The sequence below is a fragment of the Prinia subflava genome, chromosome 4 (genome assembly GCF_021018805.1).
Source record: "Prinia subflava isolate CZ2003 ecotype Zambia chromosome 4, Cam_Psub_1.2, whole genome shotgun sequence".
NCBI classification, from domain to species: domain Eukaryota; kingdom Metazoa; phylum Chordata; class Aves; order Passeriformes; family Cisticolidae; genus Prinia; species Prinia subflava.
Genome location: NC_086250.1, coordinates 23391063 through 23412339, shown reverse-complemented (window position 1 = coordinate 23412339; position 21277 = coordinate 23391063). Strand labels below are relative to the sequence as shown.

The 21277-nt window shown below is 41.5% G+C and overlaps 2 protein-coding genes and 1 long non-coding RNA gene across 7 annotated transcripts in view; 1 reads left to right on the top strand and 2 right to left on the bottom strand.

Moving 5' to 3' along the window:
* Positions 1-1815: 1815 nt before the first annotated feature.
* On the bottom strand, positions 1816-6180 carry LOC134549900 (protein NYNRIN-like). 2 transcript variants are annotated; one of them, XM_063395987.1, is made up of 2 exons: positions 4227-6180; positions 1816-2611 (listed from the first exon to the last, which is right to left on the bottom strand). In XM_063395987.1, exon 1 carries the CDS (start codon positions 6170-6172, stop codon positions 4244-4246), a length of 1929 nt encoding a protein of 642 aa, XP_063252057.1. In that variant the 5' UTR covers positions 6173-6180; the 3' UTR covers positions 1816-2611; positions 4227-4243. The 2 variants fall into 2 exon arrangements, with proteins under 2 accessions (XP_063252057.1, XP_063252058.1); XM_063395988.1 differs by having other exon boundaries at positions 4233-6180.
* A 1879-nt stretch (positions 6181-8059) lies between these two features.
* LOC134549902 (uncharacterized) lies at positions 8060-13539 on the top strand. 2 transcript variants are annotated; one of them, XR_010080207.1, is made up of 3 exons: positions 8060-9232; positions 11413-11470; positions 12182-13539. It is a non-coding gene; the product is annotated as an uncharacterized LOC134549902 (long non-coding RNA). The 2 variants fall into 2 exon arrangements; XR_010080206.1 differs by having other exon boundaries at positions 8060-11470.
* Positions 13502-21277, bottom strand: part of XPNPEP3 (X-prolyl aminopeptidase 3) — a 27304-nt gene continuing 19528 nt past the window's right edge. Inside the window, exons 10-11 of one of the 3 annotated variants that reach the window (XR_010080205.1) lie at positions 14002-20638; positions 13502-13890 (exon numbers count right to left, since the gene is read on the bottom strand). Coding sequence is in view for 1 of the 3 variants with exons in the window: in XM_063395989.1 (XP_063252059.1) it covers positions 20472-20638 (167 nt within the window). In the remaining 2 variants the exon portion in view is untranslated. Of the gene's footprint in view, positions 20639-21277 lie in introns of all 3 variants that reach the window. The other 2 variants (XR_010080204.1, XM_063395989.1) reach the window with 2 other exon arrangements.

Sequence of the window (21277 nt, the reverse complement as noted above, 5' to 3'; positions counted from 1 at the left end):
AACAATGAAAGACAGTTAGCGAAACATGGCCAGTGTTTATAGTAGAAAGTGTGATAAGGTAAAATTTCTGACTCCAATATGAAGAACATTACAGAAGGCTTAGAAAAGTCTTCAAAATCAGGGTGACACCTAGCAGACACCTGTCTTTCAAACCGAGACAACTCAGCAATTCAACCACTCAGCACAAATGAGGTTTAATTTATGATGGATATCTGCAGCTGTTAAACAGTGAAATAGGCTCCTGACATAAGTGATGTTTTCATGCTGTTATTTTTCTAAATTTTTAAAAGATCATATCTACCTAGATTCACTCCAAGACACTTTTAAAGATCATGACTTCAAAAACATATCCACATTTTGAAATTTCATATGAAAAAGGAATATATGTGTTTTGAGCTATAGTGTATATATGAAGGGTATAGATCAACATCATTAAAGGTAGGCATAAAACGTGTCTATTACTGAATTAGGCATTTGTTTTGTATACTTAATGATAAAATCAATCTGAGCCTCCATCAGAGGAGAAATCCACCAGCTTCCATCTTGCTAGCATTCAGTCAAGAGATTGAATTTGCAAACTTTAAGGGAGAGAATTTTTCTCCATTTTTTGACAATCCACATTACACTAATTTGGACAGGTTTTACACAGAGCTGCACCAGTTTACTCAAGCATTGCTTTCAATATAATTTCATTAAATCAATGCAAAAGGTTGTGTTGACCTTTTAAATATATATTTAAATCTGATCAGTGGAGCTTAAATTGATTGGGAGCTGATTTTAGATAACTCTTAAGGCAAATAAGTGTGTCCACACCTCAGCTGTTCAATGAATTGATGTGAAATCCAATTTAAATTAAGCCACTGCAAACAAACAACTGTTGTGTTGTAGGTGAGTCCCAAATGTGCCCTCCAAGTTCTTTGAGAACTTTCTTTCTAACTTGAACAGAGAACCTGAGGGAGATACAGTTAATGGAGTGAAAGATGTTCACCCCTGTCAGAAAAGGAGGAATGACTATAAAACACAGTAAAAAGCTCCCAAACAAACATCCAGGGTTCAGCCAAAAGCTGTTTGTAAACCTGTTTCCTATTGTTTTTTATTATTTTCTCTTGGCAGCTGTAACTGTAGGGAACAAGGCAGAATGCCACCACTCACCTAACTCTGGCAGGCGGAAGCCTCATCCATACCTCACAAGTCCAAAAGATCCAAAGTGAGTTTAAAGGAAATCTCTAGTTCATGTTTGCTAGGGATTGGGATACCCAAGGTTTTCAACCTTCAGTTTGCCTTTGCAGGAGCTTTGGTGTTTTCATACTGAGATTATTCCACTCTCCTAAAACATCACTGAAGGATGTTTTGCAGGACTGCAGAGAAGCCCCTTGATCTTCACAGCCCTTAAGTCTACAGGGGAATTTCAAAGATTTTGCTCTCAGAGCAAAGAAAGGCAAAATGAACTTATCTCCATATTGATTGGTAATGCAAATAAGATGGAATAAGATGGGTATTTGTAGAAGGGAAAGATTTCCTGATAATTTCTACCTTTCAACAAACCTGTAAAAAAGTCTGTTAAAACCTGGGGTTTAATGACTGAGTTTAAAAACATCCACAATCACAAAATCATACAATAAAATAGGCTGTGAGAGAAAGCAGGGGTGAAAGCAACAAATAGGAGGAAATGGTACAGTAAATTGAGGGAAAACTGCTTTAGTATAAGCTACTACCTGAATTATTAATCCAATAACATGGGAATGCAAGTTGCACCCCTGAACTTCTTGCGGCTATTTCTTAGAAATGAGACGCTTGACACGGCCAGTATTTCAAGCAGCAATTACATTTAATAATTGATTAACTAGCATGGTAAAGTGTCAGTAAAGACAGCGTGATGGGTACAGTGGAAGGATTTTCCCTTCCGACTGCACACCAATTGCTGGACTTGTTAGCGTAGGAAAACATATAACCACACGAAGGCGATCATATGCGGTTCTTTATTCAAGCGCGCGGGACACAGGGGTGATGATACACCCAAATCTGATGTCCAAAGAATACAGAGTCGATTCGTGATTTTTATAGTTTAAATTATACACATGTTAACTAACCCCCACCCCTAGATACTGATTATCCTATTCCTTAGTTACTATCTTAAATCATACCTACGCTTCTACCCTGATCCACACTTGATTTGGTTAAAACAATGCTTCTCAATTATCCCCTGAGTTGCAGTCACACTTGATTCGGTCATTACAATAGCATGGAGCTGTTTGCAGAAGCTGACGCTTGTTCCGAGCTGAGCTGCGTCACGTTCCAGTTGTACGTTCTCTACTTTCCTCCCCCCACACATACCTCAACTTAACCCAGAAATTATATTTTTTAACCCTCCACCAACATTTCCCCCTTTGAAAGTATTTTCACTCTAATATACTAAGTGTAAATGCTTTCACTTAATACAGTCCATTAGGCTTCAGAGTTCATACTGGATGTTCATCTTCAAATCCTCTGTTGTCATCTTTGTCCGGGATGTTGTTGCAGATTGAAGGTGCTGGGTTCCGTGCCAATGCCTTCATTATGGTCCTGTTCCAAGATGCCTTTTTCTGTATCTCTCTCTTCAGGATTCTGTAAACTAACCAAATTACTAAAAATATAATCAGTAAAATTATCAGATTTTCAAGGATAGACTTTATCCATGAACTCACATTCCATCCTAATCCTTCAAAGATTTTACCCAACCAGCTAGTAGCTAAATCCTTTTGTTCCTTTTGTGCCTCATGCTCTATTTGTTTTAACTGACTGATGTCATGTTCTACATCTGCAGTTACATTTGGGATGTGGATGCAGCAATGGTTGATTTGTCCCTTTAAATATCCACACCCTCCGTGTTCTTTCAAAAGTAACATATCTAAAGCCAAACGATTTTGCAGGGTCATTTTGGTGGTGGCCTGTAATTGCACATTGAGTTCCCTAAATCCCTCTTGTGTGATTCTTGCTAATCTGTCTACCTGACCTGTGAGTCTATATAGCATTTCTCTATTTCGATAATTTGCAATGGGACCAAACAAGGATTCTAGGGCCCACCCAATCTTTACTCCACTAGAGGGTTCCTTCCAAGTGTCATCTGGGTTCTTGTCTTCTGAGACGTCTCGTTTTGCTTTTATTTGCAAGGCTTCACTGCTCCTGTTAAATGGGGATTTCTTCCAAATTGGACATAAAGTGGGAAGGCCCAGGGTGATTTCTCTTACCTCCCCGTCCATAGGCAAGTGTGTTGTCCATGTGCCATCACTCATTGCCCATACAAATGGTCCTGGACTTCGAATTGTACTCCTGCTACATCCTACTATAATCTTAGAATCTATTTTGCCTTGTTTGTGTTTAATTTTCCTGCAGGCACAACCAATTCATAAGGCTATTGCCAATGGTGACCACTGTTTCATTTCCAGATTATCAGAGGTGCAATCATAAATTTTCTTACATACCCACCAACTTACCTTATTTGCCTCTTTCTGACTGCTAGTATCAGTATTTGTCACTGTGGGATCTGTCTCATTTTCAGAGCCTTTCCATTTAATGCACCAGGGTGTGCTTTCCATATATTGGAATTTCTGGAGGATGCTCACAGACCATGCACTGTCCCAAGGTTCCAGTCCTTTCCAATCCTTCTCTTCACATTTCCACACCACAACACTTTCTGTAGCGTTGTCCCTGATCTTTTGATAGTGTAGAAACCAACATTGCCATTTTGCAAGGTCTTGGTCCTTAACCCACCACTCTATGATTTGTCCCAATTTGCCATTACTAAGAATGCACTCTGACTTTCTCGTGGGTTGCATATAGGAATTCTCTGTTATCTTCCAGTATTCTCTGACCACCACCCTTGACTCTGGTACTTGTTTACAGTTAATTGTTTTGTTCCCTCCTATTTCAGGTAATTTTGACGTTATTATTCCCCAGCTTACTGGGTCCCCTGCTGCCTTTGGTATTGGCAGACAGGCCGTCATTCTGCTGGTATTATGCATTTTGGCAAAGTCTCTGACCAATCCAATCATTACATTCTCAGCCCGAATTTCATTAGAAATTTCTATTACTTGTGTTTTTGCCTGTATCTCTCTCTTCATTCTAGAATGAAGAGTTGTTAGTTGACCCTTCTGTATCCCATATCCCAAAGTAACAGCAATCCCTACTGGTGACATTAGTATCCATGAAATTAACATTACCTACAGGAAGAGCATGAACACACTTACCAATACCATTTGAACAGTTACAGACGTTTCAGCCTCAGCTTTGTTGGTCCAAAAGTTTCTACAGCCCACGACTGGACTCCACGAGGGACCTTCTTCACACGCGTGTAGTGTATCCAGGGTTCCACTCCAGCCACTTTGACTGCTGTAAAGGTGGTTAGCAGTACCTGATGGGGACCAGTCCACTTCTCTTTTAGTGGTTCTTCGTTCCAGGTTTTGATGTATACCTCATCTCCTGGTTCAATATTGTGGACTGGATTCTCCAGGGCCAGTGGTCTGTTCCACACGAGAACACTTCGAAGCCGAGCTAGAGTTTTCCCGAGGGACAGAACATAATTATACACATCTTGTTTCCCTGTGACATGAACATTTGGATTGGGGTTAGGAGATTCATATGGTTTCCCATACAATATTTCATAAGGACTAACTGACATCCCACTCCTAGGCTTTATCCGAATCCTCAGCAATGCTATCGGCAAAGCCTGTGGCCACTGCAGTTTGGCTTCCTGGCATATTTTACTGATCTGCCTCTTCAGTGTCTGGTTCATTCTTTCTACTTGCCCACTTGACTGGGGTCTCCATGGTGTGTGGAGGTCCCAAGATATTCCCAATAACTTGCTTACCCCTTGTACCACCGTGGCTATGAAGTGTGGGCCTCTGTCTGATGATATCCCTAGGGGCACCCCAAACCTGGGAATGATCTCCTGTAATAACCACTTAACTGTTTCCTTTGCTTGGTTTGTGCGACAGGGAAGGGCTTCTGGCCATCCAGAAAACGTGTCAACCCCTACTAACAGGTATTTGTATCCCCGAGTTTTTGGCAGTTCTGCAAAATCCACTTGCCAATAGTCTCCTGGTTCTATTCCTATCCGAATTCTGCCTAACTGTGCCTGTCGTCTAGCTACGGGATTGTTTTTCAGACAGATTTCACATTTAGACATTACTGACTTGGCCATTGTTTGCATCTGTACTGAGATTAGGTATTGTCTTAACCACTTTACCAACGCCTCTGCACCCCAGTGACACTCATTATGTTTTACCTGTAAAATTTCTCTCATTACCAAAGGAGGTACCACTATTTGCCCTTGTGCGGTTACATACCACCCTTCTGCGTGCTTCTGTGCCTTCAGCAGTTGTGCTAGTCTGTCATCTTCGATTGTATAGTTTGGCTTCGGAGGCAAATTAAATTGAGAGATATTAAGTCTTGATGGTATCAACGCCATTGTTTTCTGCACCTCTCGCGCTACCTGACGGGCTGCCCAATCTGCTTTTCGATTTCCTTCACAAATTTTGGAGTTGCCTGATTGATGTCTTGCCTTGCAGTGCATGATTGCTACTTGTTCAGGTTTTTGTACTGCATCTATCAATTGTAGGACTGCATCTTGATGTTTAATATTTGTCCCTTGGGAGGACAGCAGTCCTCTTTCTTTCCATAAAGCTCCGTGTACATGCACTACTCCGAAGGCATATTTGGAGTCAGTCCAAATATTCACTGTCTTCCCTTCACTCAGCTCGAGTGCTCTGGTTAATGCGATTAGTTCTGCCCTTTGTGCAGACGTGTTAGGTGGTAGTGATTTTGCCTCTATTACTACATCAGTTGTAGTTACCGCATATCCCGCGTATCTGGCTCCGTGCTCCATGAAGCTGCTTCCATCTGTAAAGAGTTCCCACTCTGGTTGCTCCAGGGGGACATCCTTCAGATCTGTTCTTGCTGAATAAGTGTGCTCGATGACTTCTAGACAGTCATGCTCTAATGGACCTTCCTCAGCTGTGGCACCTAGAAATAGAGCTGGATTCAAGAGGTTAGTTGTTTTTAGTGCAATGTCATCCTGCTCAGTCAGGGTTACCTGAAACTTCATCATCCGGCTTGGAGAGAGCCAATGGCCCCCCTTTTGTTCCAGGACTGTAGTTACCATGTGTGGCACATAGACATCTATGTGTCTTCCCATTGTGAGCTTCCTGGCTTCCTGTATCAGCAGCACGGTAGCTGCCACTGCCCGCAGACATGAAGGCCATCCGGCACTTACGTTGTCGAGTTGTTTGGAAAAGTAACCCACCGGCCTTTTCCAGCTTCCCAGTCATTGGGTCAGGACTCCCAGTGCCAGTCGCTGCCTTTCATGCACGTACAGCTGAAAGTCTTTAGACAGATCAGGTAACCCCAAAGCAGGAGCAGTTGTCAGTGCTTCCTTTAACTTCTGGAAGGCCTCTTTCTGTGGTTTGCCCCAGGTGAATGGCTGCATCTTCTGAGCCTCGTACAAGGGTTTTGCAATCAGTCCATAGTCCATGATCCACAGGAGACACCACCCTGTCATTCCGAGGAAGATCCGCAGCTTGTGTAGATTCTGGGGCTCTGGAATAGCACAGATAGCTTGAATACGATTAGTACCCAGTTTTCTCTGCCCTTGTGAGATTTCACATCCCAGGTAAATCACAGTCTGTTGGGCAATTTGTGCTTTTTCTCTGGATACCTTATACCCTCCCATTCTTAATGAATTTAAGATCTCAATGGTTACCTTTATGCAGGTAATTTCTTCCTCTGTTGCAATCAAAATGTCATCTACATACTGGAGTAATAAATATTGGTCTCTTGGTACTTGCCCTTCTCTGGTCTAGATTTCCAGTTCTTTTGCCAGTTGACTTCCAAAGAGAGTGGGGGACCCCTCGTACCCCATCGGTAATCGAGTCCAGGTGAGCTGAGTTTTCCTTCCACTTTCTGGATGTTCCCACTCAAAGGCAAATAGTTTCCTACTTTCTTGGTCAAGGGGTATACAGAAGAAAGCATCTTTTAAGTCAATTACAGTAAACCATTTATATATCTCTTTTACGGATGCTAACAATGTATAGGGATTGGCAACCACTGGATGAATGTCTTTTGTTATTTCATTTATACTTCTTAAATCCTGTACAAGTCTATACTCACCATTGGGTTTCTTCACTGAGAAAATTGGGGTGTTGTATTCCGATTTACATTCCTCTAGAATTCGATATTTTAAAAATTTATCAATGGTCTTTGCTATTCCCTGTCGTGCTTCTGGTTTTATAGGATATTGTTTGATTCGTACAGCCTTTGCTCTTTCTTTTAACTCTACATGTACCGGTTGTGCCAATTTAGATTTTCCAGGTACATCTGTTTCCCAGACAGAGGGAATTACTGCATCTTCTACTTCTTTAGGAATATTAGAAATTGGTTTTTCTTTTATCATCAAAATCTTTCCTGTCTTAGACTCCGGAATTTTCATTACGAGTTCACCATTCTCAAAAGTAATTACTGCCTCCAGTGCTGCCAGGAGATCGCGCCCTAAGAGCGGAGTTGGGCAGTCTGGCATGTATAAGAATTCATGGGTCAAAATCTTATCTTCAAAGCTCAATTCTAGGGGTTGCAAGAATGGCCATACCTCCTCCTTCCCTGTGGCTCCAATGACTGCTGCTGACTTGTTCCCGATTTTCCCCTCAAGATAATTTAGCACAGAATGTGTGGCCCCTGTGTCAATGAGAAAATCTACGTCTTTTCCTTCTAAATGCAAAGTCACCATGGGCTCCCTTGATCCTGGCTCTCTCTCATGTAAAACCATGACCCTGGCTACACCATCCAGCTGATGCTCACTACTTTGATTAAACATACTGTCTAACTGAGGCTGACCATTCTGGCTAAACCGGTTTGGACACTCCCTTTTCCAGTGTCCCTCCATACGACAATATGCACACTGATTCAGACCTAATCTACCATGACCAGAATCTCTGCCAAAGCCACCTCTATTAATGCCACGACCACCTCTACCATGTCCCCGCCCCTGTCTCTGTAAAACTGCCAAAAGGCTTTGCCCCTGTTTCTTGACAATTTCTCTGTCCCTGTTATTATAAACTTTCCAGGCAACCTCTAGGAGTTTATCCAAGTTTCTTAACTCTTCACCTTCCAGTTTCTGTAGCTTTTTCCTAATATCTTCCTGTGCCTGACCCAGAAAAATAAAGGCAAGCTGAGTTCTTCCTTGCTCACTGTCTACTTGAAGATCAGTATATCTTCTAGCTGCTTCCTTAAGTCTTTCTAGAAAGGCAGTGGGAGATTCTTTCTTTTCCTGTCGAATTTCATACAACTTAGACCAGTTCATACTCTTAGGTATTGCCTGTTGAACACCAACTGAAATCCACTCCTGATATCTCTTTAGCCTTAACATATCCACTCCAGAGGGGTCATTAGCATCCCACTCTGGGTCTGCAGTGGGAAAATTATAATCCAGTGTCCCTGTCACCAAACCATTTTGTATGTCTTCTCTAGCTCTTTCTCTTCCTGCTCGAAGAACCATATCTCTCTCTGTCTCATCCATCAGAGTGTCTAATATGACATGAATATCTTCCCAATCAGGGTTCTGAGTTTTCATTATCATCTTAACCACATGAGCTACCTTATCTGGGTTTTCTCTATACGTTCCGGCTGATTGTTTCCATATAACTAAATCAGCAGGTGAAAAGGGTACCTTTACAAAGACGGGTCCATTAGTTCCCACCCCTTGCCTTAGTGGTGCAATAATCATTCTCTTTTGTTTGCCTGATTTTAATATACCCTTTCCTGCCTGAGGCCACTCCAGGGCAAGTTTTCCTCGTGTTCGGTGAGCTACTGGGGCGTCTAGTTCATCTGCTTCACTGTCACTACTTTCCATTCTATCTGTCTTCTTCACATTCCCCCTTTGCTTCCGCCTCACAATCACATCCTGGACAGGTGAATCTGGCAGCGGGGGCGTACAGGGGGGCAGACGGGACAGGAGCTGGTGAAGGAGGTGTAGGTGGGAGCGGAGGGTACCCTTGAGCTGGTGTTAGAGGGGGGATAAATCTTTCAGCGGGTGTGGGCGGGGGAGCAGGATAGCTTTGAGCAGGTGTATGTGGAGAAGGGGGGGTTCTCTGAGCAGGCGGAGGAGGGACAGGCACCTGGGCAGGCAGAGGAGGGGCAAGCACCCGAGCAGGCGGAGGAGCAGCTGGCACAGGCAGAGGAGGATAATTACCTTCAGCAGACAAAGGTGGGGGTGAAACATATTGTGCTGGCGCGAGCGAGGGGGGTGTAAGAGAATCAGGTGGGGTCAGGGTGAGCAGGGTAGAACTTGGTGTTGAGGGGGCCGTGGTGGTTCCGGGAGTCATGGGAGATACCAATAATTCCGATTCCAGTTCATCTCTTTTTTCCCCCTAAAATTTCACTTAAAACTGCATGTTCCATACAATGCTTATTTTGGACGCAAGCCAGACACTTATTATTCTCAAGCTTCATTGCTTTCATTTTGTCAAGCCACAAAACCGGTTTCTCAAGCAAGCACAGAAATAAGTCAATATATGGTAATTGTTCTACCCTTCCATCTTGTGTACAAAGCGATCTAAGTTGCGTAATAACCTTCACATCAAAAGACCCGTTTTTCGGCCATCTCTGATTTTCAGGCAAAGCGTATTTTGGCCAGTGAACATTACAATATTCAATCAACTTATCTTTTCGTAATTCCTGACCGAAGTTCCCCTCTTTCCAATGTGCCAACAAACAACCCAACGGAGAAGGTATAGAGGCATTATTGCTGCCCAAAACCTCTTTTAACCCTTTTAGTTTCTCCATATTACAGATACATAAAAACCACAGATGCCGAACCTGCAACGCTTTCGCGATGTCTGACGGACGGCTGCCTAGGCAATACCACCAGGAATTCCTTTTGCCCAACCAAGCGTAGCTTTCACTGCGTCTTAATGGCAGGCCCCCAGACCAGAGAATAAAGAACCTTACCTCTTACCAGGGGTCGTTGTGAGCGGCGAGGGTTGCGGCTCCGATGGGCTCCCCGAGAAATCACCCGGTGCCGGCTGGAGCGTGATCGGGTCGCGGGGTCCTGGCTGCGCCCACAAGGTCCCATCTGGGTCGCCAAAAATGTTAGCGTAGGAAAACATATAACCACACGAAGGCGATCATATGCGGTTCTTTATTCAAGCGCGCGGGACACAGGGGTGATGATACACCCAAATCTGATGTCCAAAGAATACAGAGTCGATTCGTGATTTTTATAGTTTAAATTATACACATGTTAACTAACCCCCACCCCTAGATACTGATTATCCTATTCCTTAGTTACTATCTTAAATCATACCTACGCTTCTACCCTGATCCACACTTGATTTGGTTAAAACAATGCTTCTCAATTATCCCCTGAGTTGCAGTCACACTTGATTCGGTCATTACAATAGCATGGAGCTGTTTGCAGAAGCTGACGCTTGTTCCGAGCTGAGCTGCGTCACGTTCCAGTTGTACGTTCTCTACTTTCCTCCCCCCACACATACCTCAACTTAACCCAGAAATTATATTTTTTAACCCTCCACCAACAGACTTGCTGGTATTTTATTGGCTATATTCATAAGCTTTTCTCAGCAGTTTCTATTTCCAATTTTTAACGTCACTATTCAATACCTAGAAATTGTAAATCTACAATGGTGATGTTTGGTTCCTGTCTAATTTCTATGCTCTATTGTGATCCCTTTTACATTTCAATATTCCAGGAGGTACTTCCAGGATATGTATCCCAGCTGGTGGGGTCCAGCTTCCAGATGTGGGGTCCAGCTTCTATTTTCCAGGTCTATCAATCTTTGATAGTGATGTCCAGTTTCTCTTTTTCAAGAACCATAAATCAGCAAGATGAAATCTTTCTTCTGTATCCAGGATGTTTTTTACCATTCTGTGAGAAAGCCTTTTTACATTCTAAAACTACAGTTTAAAATTCTTTAATACAAAACACACTTCTAAAGTTATAATTCAAAGACTCTTATTACAGAATAGCTTGAGATTTGTAATAGGTAAATGGAAGCAAAGTTTGTTCAAAAACCTTCTTCCATGCTTTCCTTGGTTGTTTATTAGAACTCATCTTTATAACTGTCTTATGGCTGTGTTCTACAATTACAAATTACAATTACACAGACTCTTTTTATTTCCCTGACACGAAACACAACTTTGTATTTCACATCTTGGTCCCTCAACTTCTCCCACCCACCTTATCCAGATAAATTATCATCTGCTCCATTTCCCCCTGTCCTAGAACTGAGGAAAGTAAGTGAAGAGTTTTCCTTATATTCTACAAAATGTTTTAATTATTTGACAATTTTGCTGTATGAAAGAAGAGTTTTAAGGGCTCTTCTTCAGTTTCACACCCCTTTCTAACTGAATGTTGCTGTTTGATAGGCATTTTGGAGCTCTCTTTGCCAGTCCAAACCCCAGGAGTAGAGAAGTAAATGCAAAGGTAGGTTCTTGCATGAACAAAGGGAGGTAAGAGAATGGGCCATTGTTTTGTCTCCTCCAGGGATTCAAAAGTGTCTGGTGGTGACTGCTAATGGTTTGGGGGTGTGTGGTACTGGTAGATTTCTGGCCTCTTTCCAGCTTTTCTAGTTCCTCAAAATTACTTAAAATATTCCCATTTAAACTTGCAATTGATTATCTCGAATGGTTGCAGACTTGCAAAAGGTTACGGGATGTGAGTGAACTTGAACATAAGAATCTTCCATGATAAATTCATGAGTATTTCTATATACTGAGGTAAAGGAATTCACTTCATGGTACTAAGTGGAGTAAACTCAGAACTTCCTATGTATCTTGCTGAAACCTCCCCAAAGATGTTGCATCTTGTTCTATTCTTCTAGTTTTTAGAGTCTTGTTGACTACAGGTGAGTGGGAGTGTGTTCCTAGTGGTGGATATGGTTCTTTCCTCTTTCTCCTAGCACAGGTCAGTGAATTCTTAAAATGTGCTGAGACATAAAATTTATTAATGTGGCGAGTAGAAGAGAAAAGCAAAAAAAACCCACCAGGACTGGAGGGGAGAGAAGAAGGGACTATGTCACTTTGCAGTGGTAAATTACCAAAAGCAAAAACTACTGAAAGTAAAAATTACCAAAGCAGTAGGATATGCATTTACACTTGCTTCTCTGCTTGCTCCTATTTTCTGCGTTTCCTGCAGCTGTCAGCCTTGGGGAGCTCCTGTGCTCTGATCAGTGAAAGCTCGCTGCATCAAATGGCCCTTCTTTCCACTGATATTCTGGAGATCCAGTTGTGCTAAGTTTGGAAATTAAAGGAAATGATGTTTAACACAGCAAGATATGTTCAAGTTATGTTCAGTATGGAACTGGCAGAGACACTGTCTCTTGTGGGATTTGCTGACCTAGATGCTGTAATGAACTTTCCAGTAAAGTCCAAAGCAAGGCTAAAGTCAGTCTATTGTCTCTATCTAGGCCTTAATAACAGAGTGTTTAAATGCCAGAAATAGTTTATATCCTGCGTTCTGAGGAGTGAGTTAGGTATCACAACTTTTTTGTTTCTGCTGGTATGGGAGGCAGAGGATTGATGGCTCCCTCATTCTGGGCTTCTTTTGTAATATCCATATAGTTTTTGTACCAGAAATTGCCACTTCTGTGGGCTATTTTTTCCCATTCATTTGTGTCTTTCTAAGAAGAAAGGATATAAAACTAATTTTTTTTCTCCCTGAAATCACATCTGAACTCATTTCAACATTCCCTCTGCCTAAAACCAAACAAAACCAACAGTAACAACAAAACCCACCAGAAAAACTTGGATCTTCGCAGTTTTCAATTGTCAAATGATGCCTTTGGTATGACTACCAGGGACTTCAACAAGAAGCTTTTACTGACAGCAGCATCTTTCCTATTGTGACAAAGAAGGATGGCAAAGGCTAATGAGTTGTATCTTAATGAGCAGGGCCTGCAGTGAGGAACTTGATTCCATTAAGAGATCTTTGGAGGAATTTTGGGATACTATATTTCTTGGGAAAAGAACAAAGAATTAATACAGGAAGACAAATTCAAAGCTACAGCTCAATGGTTGTCACCTTCTTTTCAAAGAGCATCAAAATCTTTGACTCAGTAGAGGTAGCTTCCAGACCTCTCTCTCTCTTTTTTTTTCTTTTTTTTTTTTTCTTTTTTTTTTTTTTTTTAAATTTTTTTTTGGTCTGATTTTAGTGATTGTTCCCTCTGTATGACTTTCTCCCTGCATTCAAGACTGTCAGGGAAAACTGTAAATAAGAATATGTGTGAACAGTGTTTTAGTGTCTCCCACACAGCAGTCTGGAACTGCCTCTCTTTGTGTTTCTGAAGGTTCATGGATTTCCCAAATCAGCAGGAGTTTATTGATCAATATGCAGGCAAGCTTCTGTTACTACTTTGGTTACTCTTGTGCTTTTTTCCTGGCTACAGATAATTAGCCTGGCACATCTTCCAGTGTTGCTTACATGCAGTAGTAAATGAATATAACTACTTGTATTGAGTTATCTTTTTTTTTTTTTTTTTTTTTTTTTTTTTTTTTTTTTTGTATGCTTCTTAAAAGAATAAAAGCCACTTTGAAAACTGTTATCTGAGCAATGAAAGAGATTCAGACTTTGACCTGATACTCAGATGGTGCAGTCTCCTGCACTTGGACTATCCCATAGCCTCTTGCCACCTCATGCAGTTCTTCTGGGATATTCAGATTAACAGTTATCACTCTGTGATAAACGACACGAAATAATTTGTGTTTATTGTATATACAAAATGTAATTTAAGAAATGTTCTGTAAAATAAAATGAGAAAGCCGTTTGGGCTTGGGACAGACGGAGTTTTAGGATGAACAACTGTCTCTGCCAGGAATTTGGGATGAACAATACCCCTGTCAGGAAACCTGGAAATACAAAATTAACAACAGAAAAGAAGGTGAATCCGGAGACAGATGGGTCCTCTTGGGCGGTAGAACTGTGAACGATCCAGCTATCAGGAACGATATGGATCTCACCTCACTTTCTGTGGAATGCCTCTCTCCATTCACGATTCCACCTCTCCATTCATGATTCTGAGAAACTGAATTAATGTTCATTTTCCCTTGGAAGACCCATTCAACAGACCAGACAGCAGAAAGAAACTCCTACGAATATGAAGAAAAAGACGGAGGACTAAGAAATGTGAAGAAATACTCTGGCCCTGGCTAAATAAACTGTATATAAGGAAACCCCAAAAAGACTGGATTTGTGAACGGGGGAGTTACAGTGCGCTAGAGGCCGTAGCTAAAGCTCACCCAGTGCCGATCCCAGGACTCGACACTGAACTTCTGATTGCTGGCTTATCCTAAATTTCGTTTTGTTAATTCTTGATAATTAATAAAAGTATTTATTAATTTGGAATTGACTAACGTTTAAAACAATCTCCAAGTCCACAAATGTAGAACCATCTCAGTACGAAGTGCATGGTTTTGCCTGGTTACAGTCACCACAGTGACACACATGTAGCTGATAAACAGCTCATCTTCTGGAAAAAAGAAGAGTATAAAGCATAAATTAGAAAGCAATATACATACCAGATACTGCAATGCATCACAGGAGCATTAGTGTCACTATATGGAGTCTGACAATTGGTCAGTGCAACAAGCACACCAGAGGATACAGCTTTTGGCTCCAGACTGGTACCTCTGCATGTCCAGAGGGCGAAGAGTTAGAAGGACATTTGGAGATTAAGGCCTCTGTGACAGAGCAGCTGCATGGGGATGTGAGGACATTCCTGAGCTGTCAATAGGGCCATGCCTCTCCGTCCTGCTGAGGAGAGGGAGATGCAAGCAACTGGGCTGATGGACCAAGGAAACAGCTTGCAAGGAGCCAGCCAGATCTGGCTCCACAGCAGAACTCTTCTGATGCCATATCAAACCTGGTCTATCCAAGAAGCAGTGTTAAAATTGTTAAGCAGATACTAATGATACATTAGGTCAACAGCATAGAAATGCCACCACAAAATTCTGAGAGGCCACCCAATCGTAATGGTCATTCTGCCAAGAGGTGGTAAGGTAGAGGATTCATAGGCAGTACCAGGAACATCAGGTTTTGTAGCCTGGAACAAAGCCTGTAGAGATAGCTCAAACCCAACTCCCTGCTGTGACATTAGCAGCTGTGCTTTCTCTGAATGACTCTAATAATTTGCTGGGTGCTTATGACAGAGATGTAATACTGTTAATTACACAGACACTGGTTGTAGCTCCCGTAGGCAAAACAGATGTTGTATGTTACACACTCTGTGCACATTAGACTGAAAGAACACTATATTATCCCCAAACTTAAAGCACTACCCAAGTAAAATATTTACGTGATAAAAGATTACCTGACATCTGCTAACTATTTTGTGGTACAAGAGTCAGATCATGTAATCTTAACTTGGATCAGTGGCAATGTGATATTGCAAAATCTCATTTTGCATTACTATACCAAAGGCACACAGAGGCAGAAGTCTTGCTCTGCTGGGAATAAAAAGAAGCTGACACTCTCTCCCCTTCACAAAATATTGTTCATAGTGGCCTGATTTACTCAAAAAAAAAAAAAAAAAAAAAAAAAAAAAAAAAAAAAAAAAGCAGTGAGCTAATTTCCCTGATAAGAGCTGCATTCCTGGAAGTTTTCACTGGAATGCCAACAACTCCTAGTTGAACCACAGGCTGAGAGTTCTCAGCCTGTGCTGCCATGGTATTTCTGCCTGAGTTATGAAAAACTGAGATTCCTTTAAAAAGCCACAGGTTCTTTATGGTCTTGAGAGGAAAAAACCCAATACAGTTCTTTAACCACTGTCAGTTCTGCCCCACCACAGCATGTCTGAGGCCAGCATCTGCAAAAAGCTCCCAAACCAAGACTGCATATTGCTCCTGCAGCACTGTTTCCCCAGCCTCCCTGTGGAAGGAAAATATAGAAGCCTACAGTAGACATTTTCACTTCTGGGTCTAGAACTAGCTTGCTTGTTAACGTTTTTTTGTTCAAAAATCTCATTGTCAGCCTTACCCAGACAGGATTTTTTTTTCCCTTTGCCATTGTTAATGGATAACTGTGTCACAGTTGTTATAAAGGCATACATAGTATGAGTCAGCAAGGGAAAGTAAACACACATTGAGAAGTTGGAAATTCTTCCTTGTTCCTTTCTGCCCATTTTCTGAAAAGCCTGGTTTTGGTTAGCCAAATACTGGGTGGTGCTTCAGAGAAATAACCAGGTAGGCTGAGGCATAAGCTGTCCCAGGAAGACAGGGGCTCATTGCTCCACTTACTGCTAAGGAAAAAGGCTCAGAGCTACTAGGCCATTAAGGCAGCAAGATAAACTGAGAAGGAGAAAGGAGCTGAAATTGAGTGTCATTGGTGCTTCACTGTCAATTTCAATTATAAATACTGCTTTAAAATATAATTTATTGTTATATCTCTTAAATATAGTGAATTTTATAGACCTAATCCTAGAGCCAGCACTATGACAGTGTCCAAAGGATGATTTTTAATCAAGTGGAGGCTGTGCACACATGTAGGGTGAATATTTAACAGATGTGCTGTAATGATGTCAGAATTATAAACTTAAATGCGCTTTAGATCTGCATACTTCTGAAGAGATGCCTGTATAGGCTTCTGGACAACTCAGTTTAAAAAAAATTTAAAACCATCAATTTATATCAGTGCAGAGTTTTATTATCCAATTACATAAAGTATTAAAATCACAACTAAAACATTTTTATCATTTACCTCATACAGATTTTTTCTAAGTTTAACTATAACTCTTTTGACCTTATGGTAATTCTTCTGGGAGTAATTACTCAATTTCCACAGCAGTAATTTGGATAGCATAAGAGCATGTAACCTCAGCCTTGCTCCCTCCATCATAATGAAGATTTTGCCTAGAAACATACTTTTTCCCCTTCACATTATTTGAAATATGACACATAATCAATAACCTGAAACTGCATAAAACTTTCTCATATGACAATTCCATTGATTTTTAAAAGAAACAATTAAACTAACTCTTAAGACCAAGTTCATCAATCCAATCCGACTTTTTTGTTCCTCTCTACTGAGTAGGACAAATCAATCAGTGTTATGAAACAGCATAACTAGTTTCCTGGAGGTATCACACCATTCTGACAACACACTGAATAGCCAGTTTATGCCCCATTGTTCTCTCCTTGCTCTCCCATTCCCTGGCACACATCCCTGCAGCTCCAAATCACAACCTTCTCCTGATTCTTCTCTTATTGCATTGTACACTGCCAAAACTCTCCATCTCTATTCTCTTTACTGTGCTACCTCAATTTGCTACTTCCTACACTGTGTTCCTTTGCAAAATAATGAATGCAATTTTAGGAAAGCCATACTGTATTTTTCCACACAGAGCTAGAATGCCAAATTGTGTTTAAATGTCAAATTTTGTTCCAATTTGATGACAGAAACAAATCTGCAAATTGGTACCTCTGCTCAGACTCTATTGAACAACAGGACTTTACTAGTTCTCTGCAAGGCAAAGCTGCCCCCTGCTAGAAGGTGAAGTGAGAAAGCCAAGAGCCTCTCAGGGTTCCTCTGGAAGCAAAGCAGCTTCTCCATAGGGATGGCTGGCTCTAGTTTTCTCTCATACTCTGATGTCCTTAAGACCTGTGCCACATGAAATAAAACCTCCCTCATGTGAACTTGTGTATACATCAATTCCTCTTTCATTCCCCCATGATCCCACCAACACCCTCATCATGCAGCTGTCGACTTGTACCACCGAGAGCTGCTCCTGCACTCAAGTGGCTGGAGTGAGGAATCTCTTTTGTGGCAGAAGCAGAGAGTCTGGCAGGATCAGCGACAGGGGAGATACATCACAGGTATGTGCTTCCCAGCAGCCAGAGAACCAAGCTCTTAAGGGTTTCTTGAGAAAGGTCGTGTGAAATGTTCAAGGATTTGGTTGTTTGCAAGGGACACTGCAGCATGTATGTAGGTCACAGATTATTCATCTCTACAACAAGTGAGAAAAAGCCTTCAAAAATTAAGGTTCATAGGATGCAGATTTATTACTTTCTGTGAAATGCACCCTTTACATGGAACAAGAGATTCAAACCAGTAGCAGTTTATGCTGAAAAAATGGCTGAACACATTGGAAGAACTATAGAATATGCATGGCCTAAATCAGAGACAGTCAGCAGCCCTAGCAGATCCATTACTTTCCACTCAGCAGAGGCACAAACATGTCTTTACTAACAGAAACATTCATCTGCAGCATTCCTAAGATCTATTGGGGTTTACAAGTTGCAGGATTTTCCTAGGAGGAGTAGGAATTAGTGTGTGTCTACATTTGACAATGTTAGTTCAAGTCCAAGACAGGTCACACACAATTTATAAATCTCACTGAAAAATAACGTTCTTTTTGGAGGCGCATATATCTATTCAATAGCATGCAACTTGATGGCCTGAGAAATTACTTCCTACAAATTGTTTTATTTTAAAAGTAATTTGTATAGATGCATTTTAAAGGCTTATTTACAGTAAGTACCATTATTAACTCTGTTAGATGCATGGGAAGATATGCAGATCAGCCCACACATGTATCTCTCAGATTAATATTATTTTAAGCTGTTACATAGTTCCAAAATCCCCAAGATTTGGCCCAGTTGATATGGTTTTAACAGGTGTAATTGGAACAAATGTATTACAGATCAGAACAGCTTTAAAACTTGATACACTAAACCTTGTAAAAGCATTTATTTTTGTCATGTTTAGAATGTAAAATTGTAGCATGCCTTGGCTGCTTTTCAGGTGCCAAAATTCAAATCCCAGTGCATACAGCCAGCTCACATTAAATGCAATGAGAGATACAAGACACTGCCCATTTGGCCTTCACTAAGTGAAACACATAAAAAAACAAAAAGGGGGCCTGGGGGGGAAGTGAAGAAAGTGCAGATTTTGCTAGAGATTACACAACAAGAGAGACAGAGGTCAAACTCCAGAACCCTGATCACCTTCCCCACATGCTTCTGGCTACATTCACCATGTGGAATTAGGCCAAACCAGGGAGGAAGGAGTGACATTGATAAGAAAGTAAAATTGATTAGGAAGCAGTGACATAGTGGGCCAAAACCAGACAATCTAGGAAGAGAAGAGAAAGAAAATTTAGAGTAACAGATGAAGAGCACTGAAAGCTACCATAAGAAAGGAAGTAAGGTGATGCAAGAGCAAGTATAAATAACAGAATATGCTCTGATGAGAGGCATTTTTCAGACATGTTAAATAGCTGTCTAAATATTTTTAGTAAACACACAGATGCTGTGTTCGCCTCTACTAGGTGTATTTACTATGGTATACAATGGCCTGAGTGGTAGGCTGATGCTCAGGGTAGAAAACTTCTCTTTACACCTTATCCAGCCTAGCCGCAGTAGCAATTACAGCTGCTTCAAAAATGCTGTTAGAGCACTTGGAAAAACCCAGAAGTCAGCTCTTATCATGCCCCCAGAGTTCAGAAAAGAAGAATTACTTTTAATTCCAATTAATTCCATATAAAATCTATGTAAACACATGACACTCACCATAGGGCAGACTCTTCAAAAACACACTTCCAGCACACAGCAAGCATAAGTCAGAAAGCTGCTGTGACTGTCCCAGAACTGGACACCTCACATCTAGGTGACAACCAACAACTCACCAGTGAAGTCCAGCATAAACAACACGGCCCTGCTTCCTAGGGTAGAGAGGAACTCAGAGCAGGAAAAAGGAATGGACCTTTGGGACAAAAGGAAGAGAATGTGAAAGACAACAAGAATGGGTATGTCTAACCTTCTGAGCCCTATTTGTACTTTTTGAAATTACCGAACACTCCAATAAGCTCAAAGACAAGGTGGTTTTCCCTGCCACAGGCCTATTTTGCATATGCCTGAACAAGGCCTAAACACATCTTTATACTTAAAATACTAAAAGAATTCTCCACTGGCTTCAGATACAACCACCTCTCCACCAAATCTATCTTCCTGATTACCAGATTCTCTTCTTACATGGTTCTATAAAATTCAAGCTGACATTTCCTTATCCCAAACCAGCACTTATAAAAGCCTCATTTTAAAAACCTGACTGCTGTGAAACTGCTGCTAAGGGGGAAAAAAGGGGGTCTTGGTCTAAGCTGTTGTACCTATGCATCTGGTGGCACTGACAAAATTCAACCTCCCCCAAGGGCCCCAGAACACATGGATCCACACAGCAGAGGGATGAATCCACTCCCACATCATACAACAGTTCAACATCAGCAGAAATCAGAAGAAAATAGCGCACAGAAAAGGTTGCTTTGTTTTTTCATCCCTCAGTACCCAAGCCTTTTGTGTTCCACTGCCCAGTCCCAGTCCTGGAAACAGCCATCAACTGTCCATGCCTTTCATCACTTGACAACTACAGCCAGCTAAGGGATCTGCATCCCTGCGGCGTTGTGTCAGCCAAGGAGTATGAAAGAGGTAGAGAAGAGGCATCATGAGCTGCGGCCACAGATCTGCTCAATGTGGTAGATATCCTTGGGACAGTCAGCAGACAAGACAAGAGGTGCATCCTCTGTTATCACAACATCATCCTCAATGCGCACACCAATGCCACGAAACCTTTCCGGAGCACTTGCATCATCCTCTGGGATATAAATGCCTGAAAGAAAAAATGGAATTAAAACACAACACTCTCCAGAACACCACCTTTCCCTTACTGCACCACCAGGAGAGCAGGGTTGGACTTTCAGCAACATAACGTGTTTGATCTTGAGAATTTTTAATATGGCAATTTACTCTTTCCTCTCACTCATGGCTGTTGGTGGGGAAAAAAAGGAAAATGTACCTCTGTGCCTACATATACCAGCACATTAATAAAAACTTCCTTAGTTACACCTGGCCTTTTCACACTTCTTGCTCTCAGTGTTACATTCACAGTGATGACTTTAACAATGTTCTGGATAGAGAGAGAGGAGAGCCAAGCATCAAATATAAGTTTCCAGCTGACAGCTCCAAATCTAGTGACAAGGAGAAAGAAAGATTCCTCACAGTATGCCTAATTTGCAAAGCTAAGTTGTGAATCCCTGTAATTGCAGACAGCAATGCTTGAGACACTACCGGTGACTGATAGAAGTTCAGTGGCATGAACACAGAACGCAGCACAAGTGAATCAACCCTGATTTCTGCACTGCTGTTCACCTAACACAGCACAGCCTAAGCTCTACACTACTCTGCTTCCTGAGTTTACTCCCACTATGTGTGATCTTGGCTATGTTTGGGAAGGAAATTGGGTTTTCTA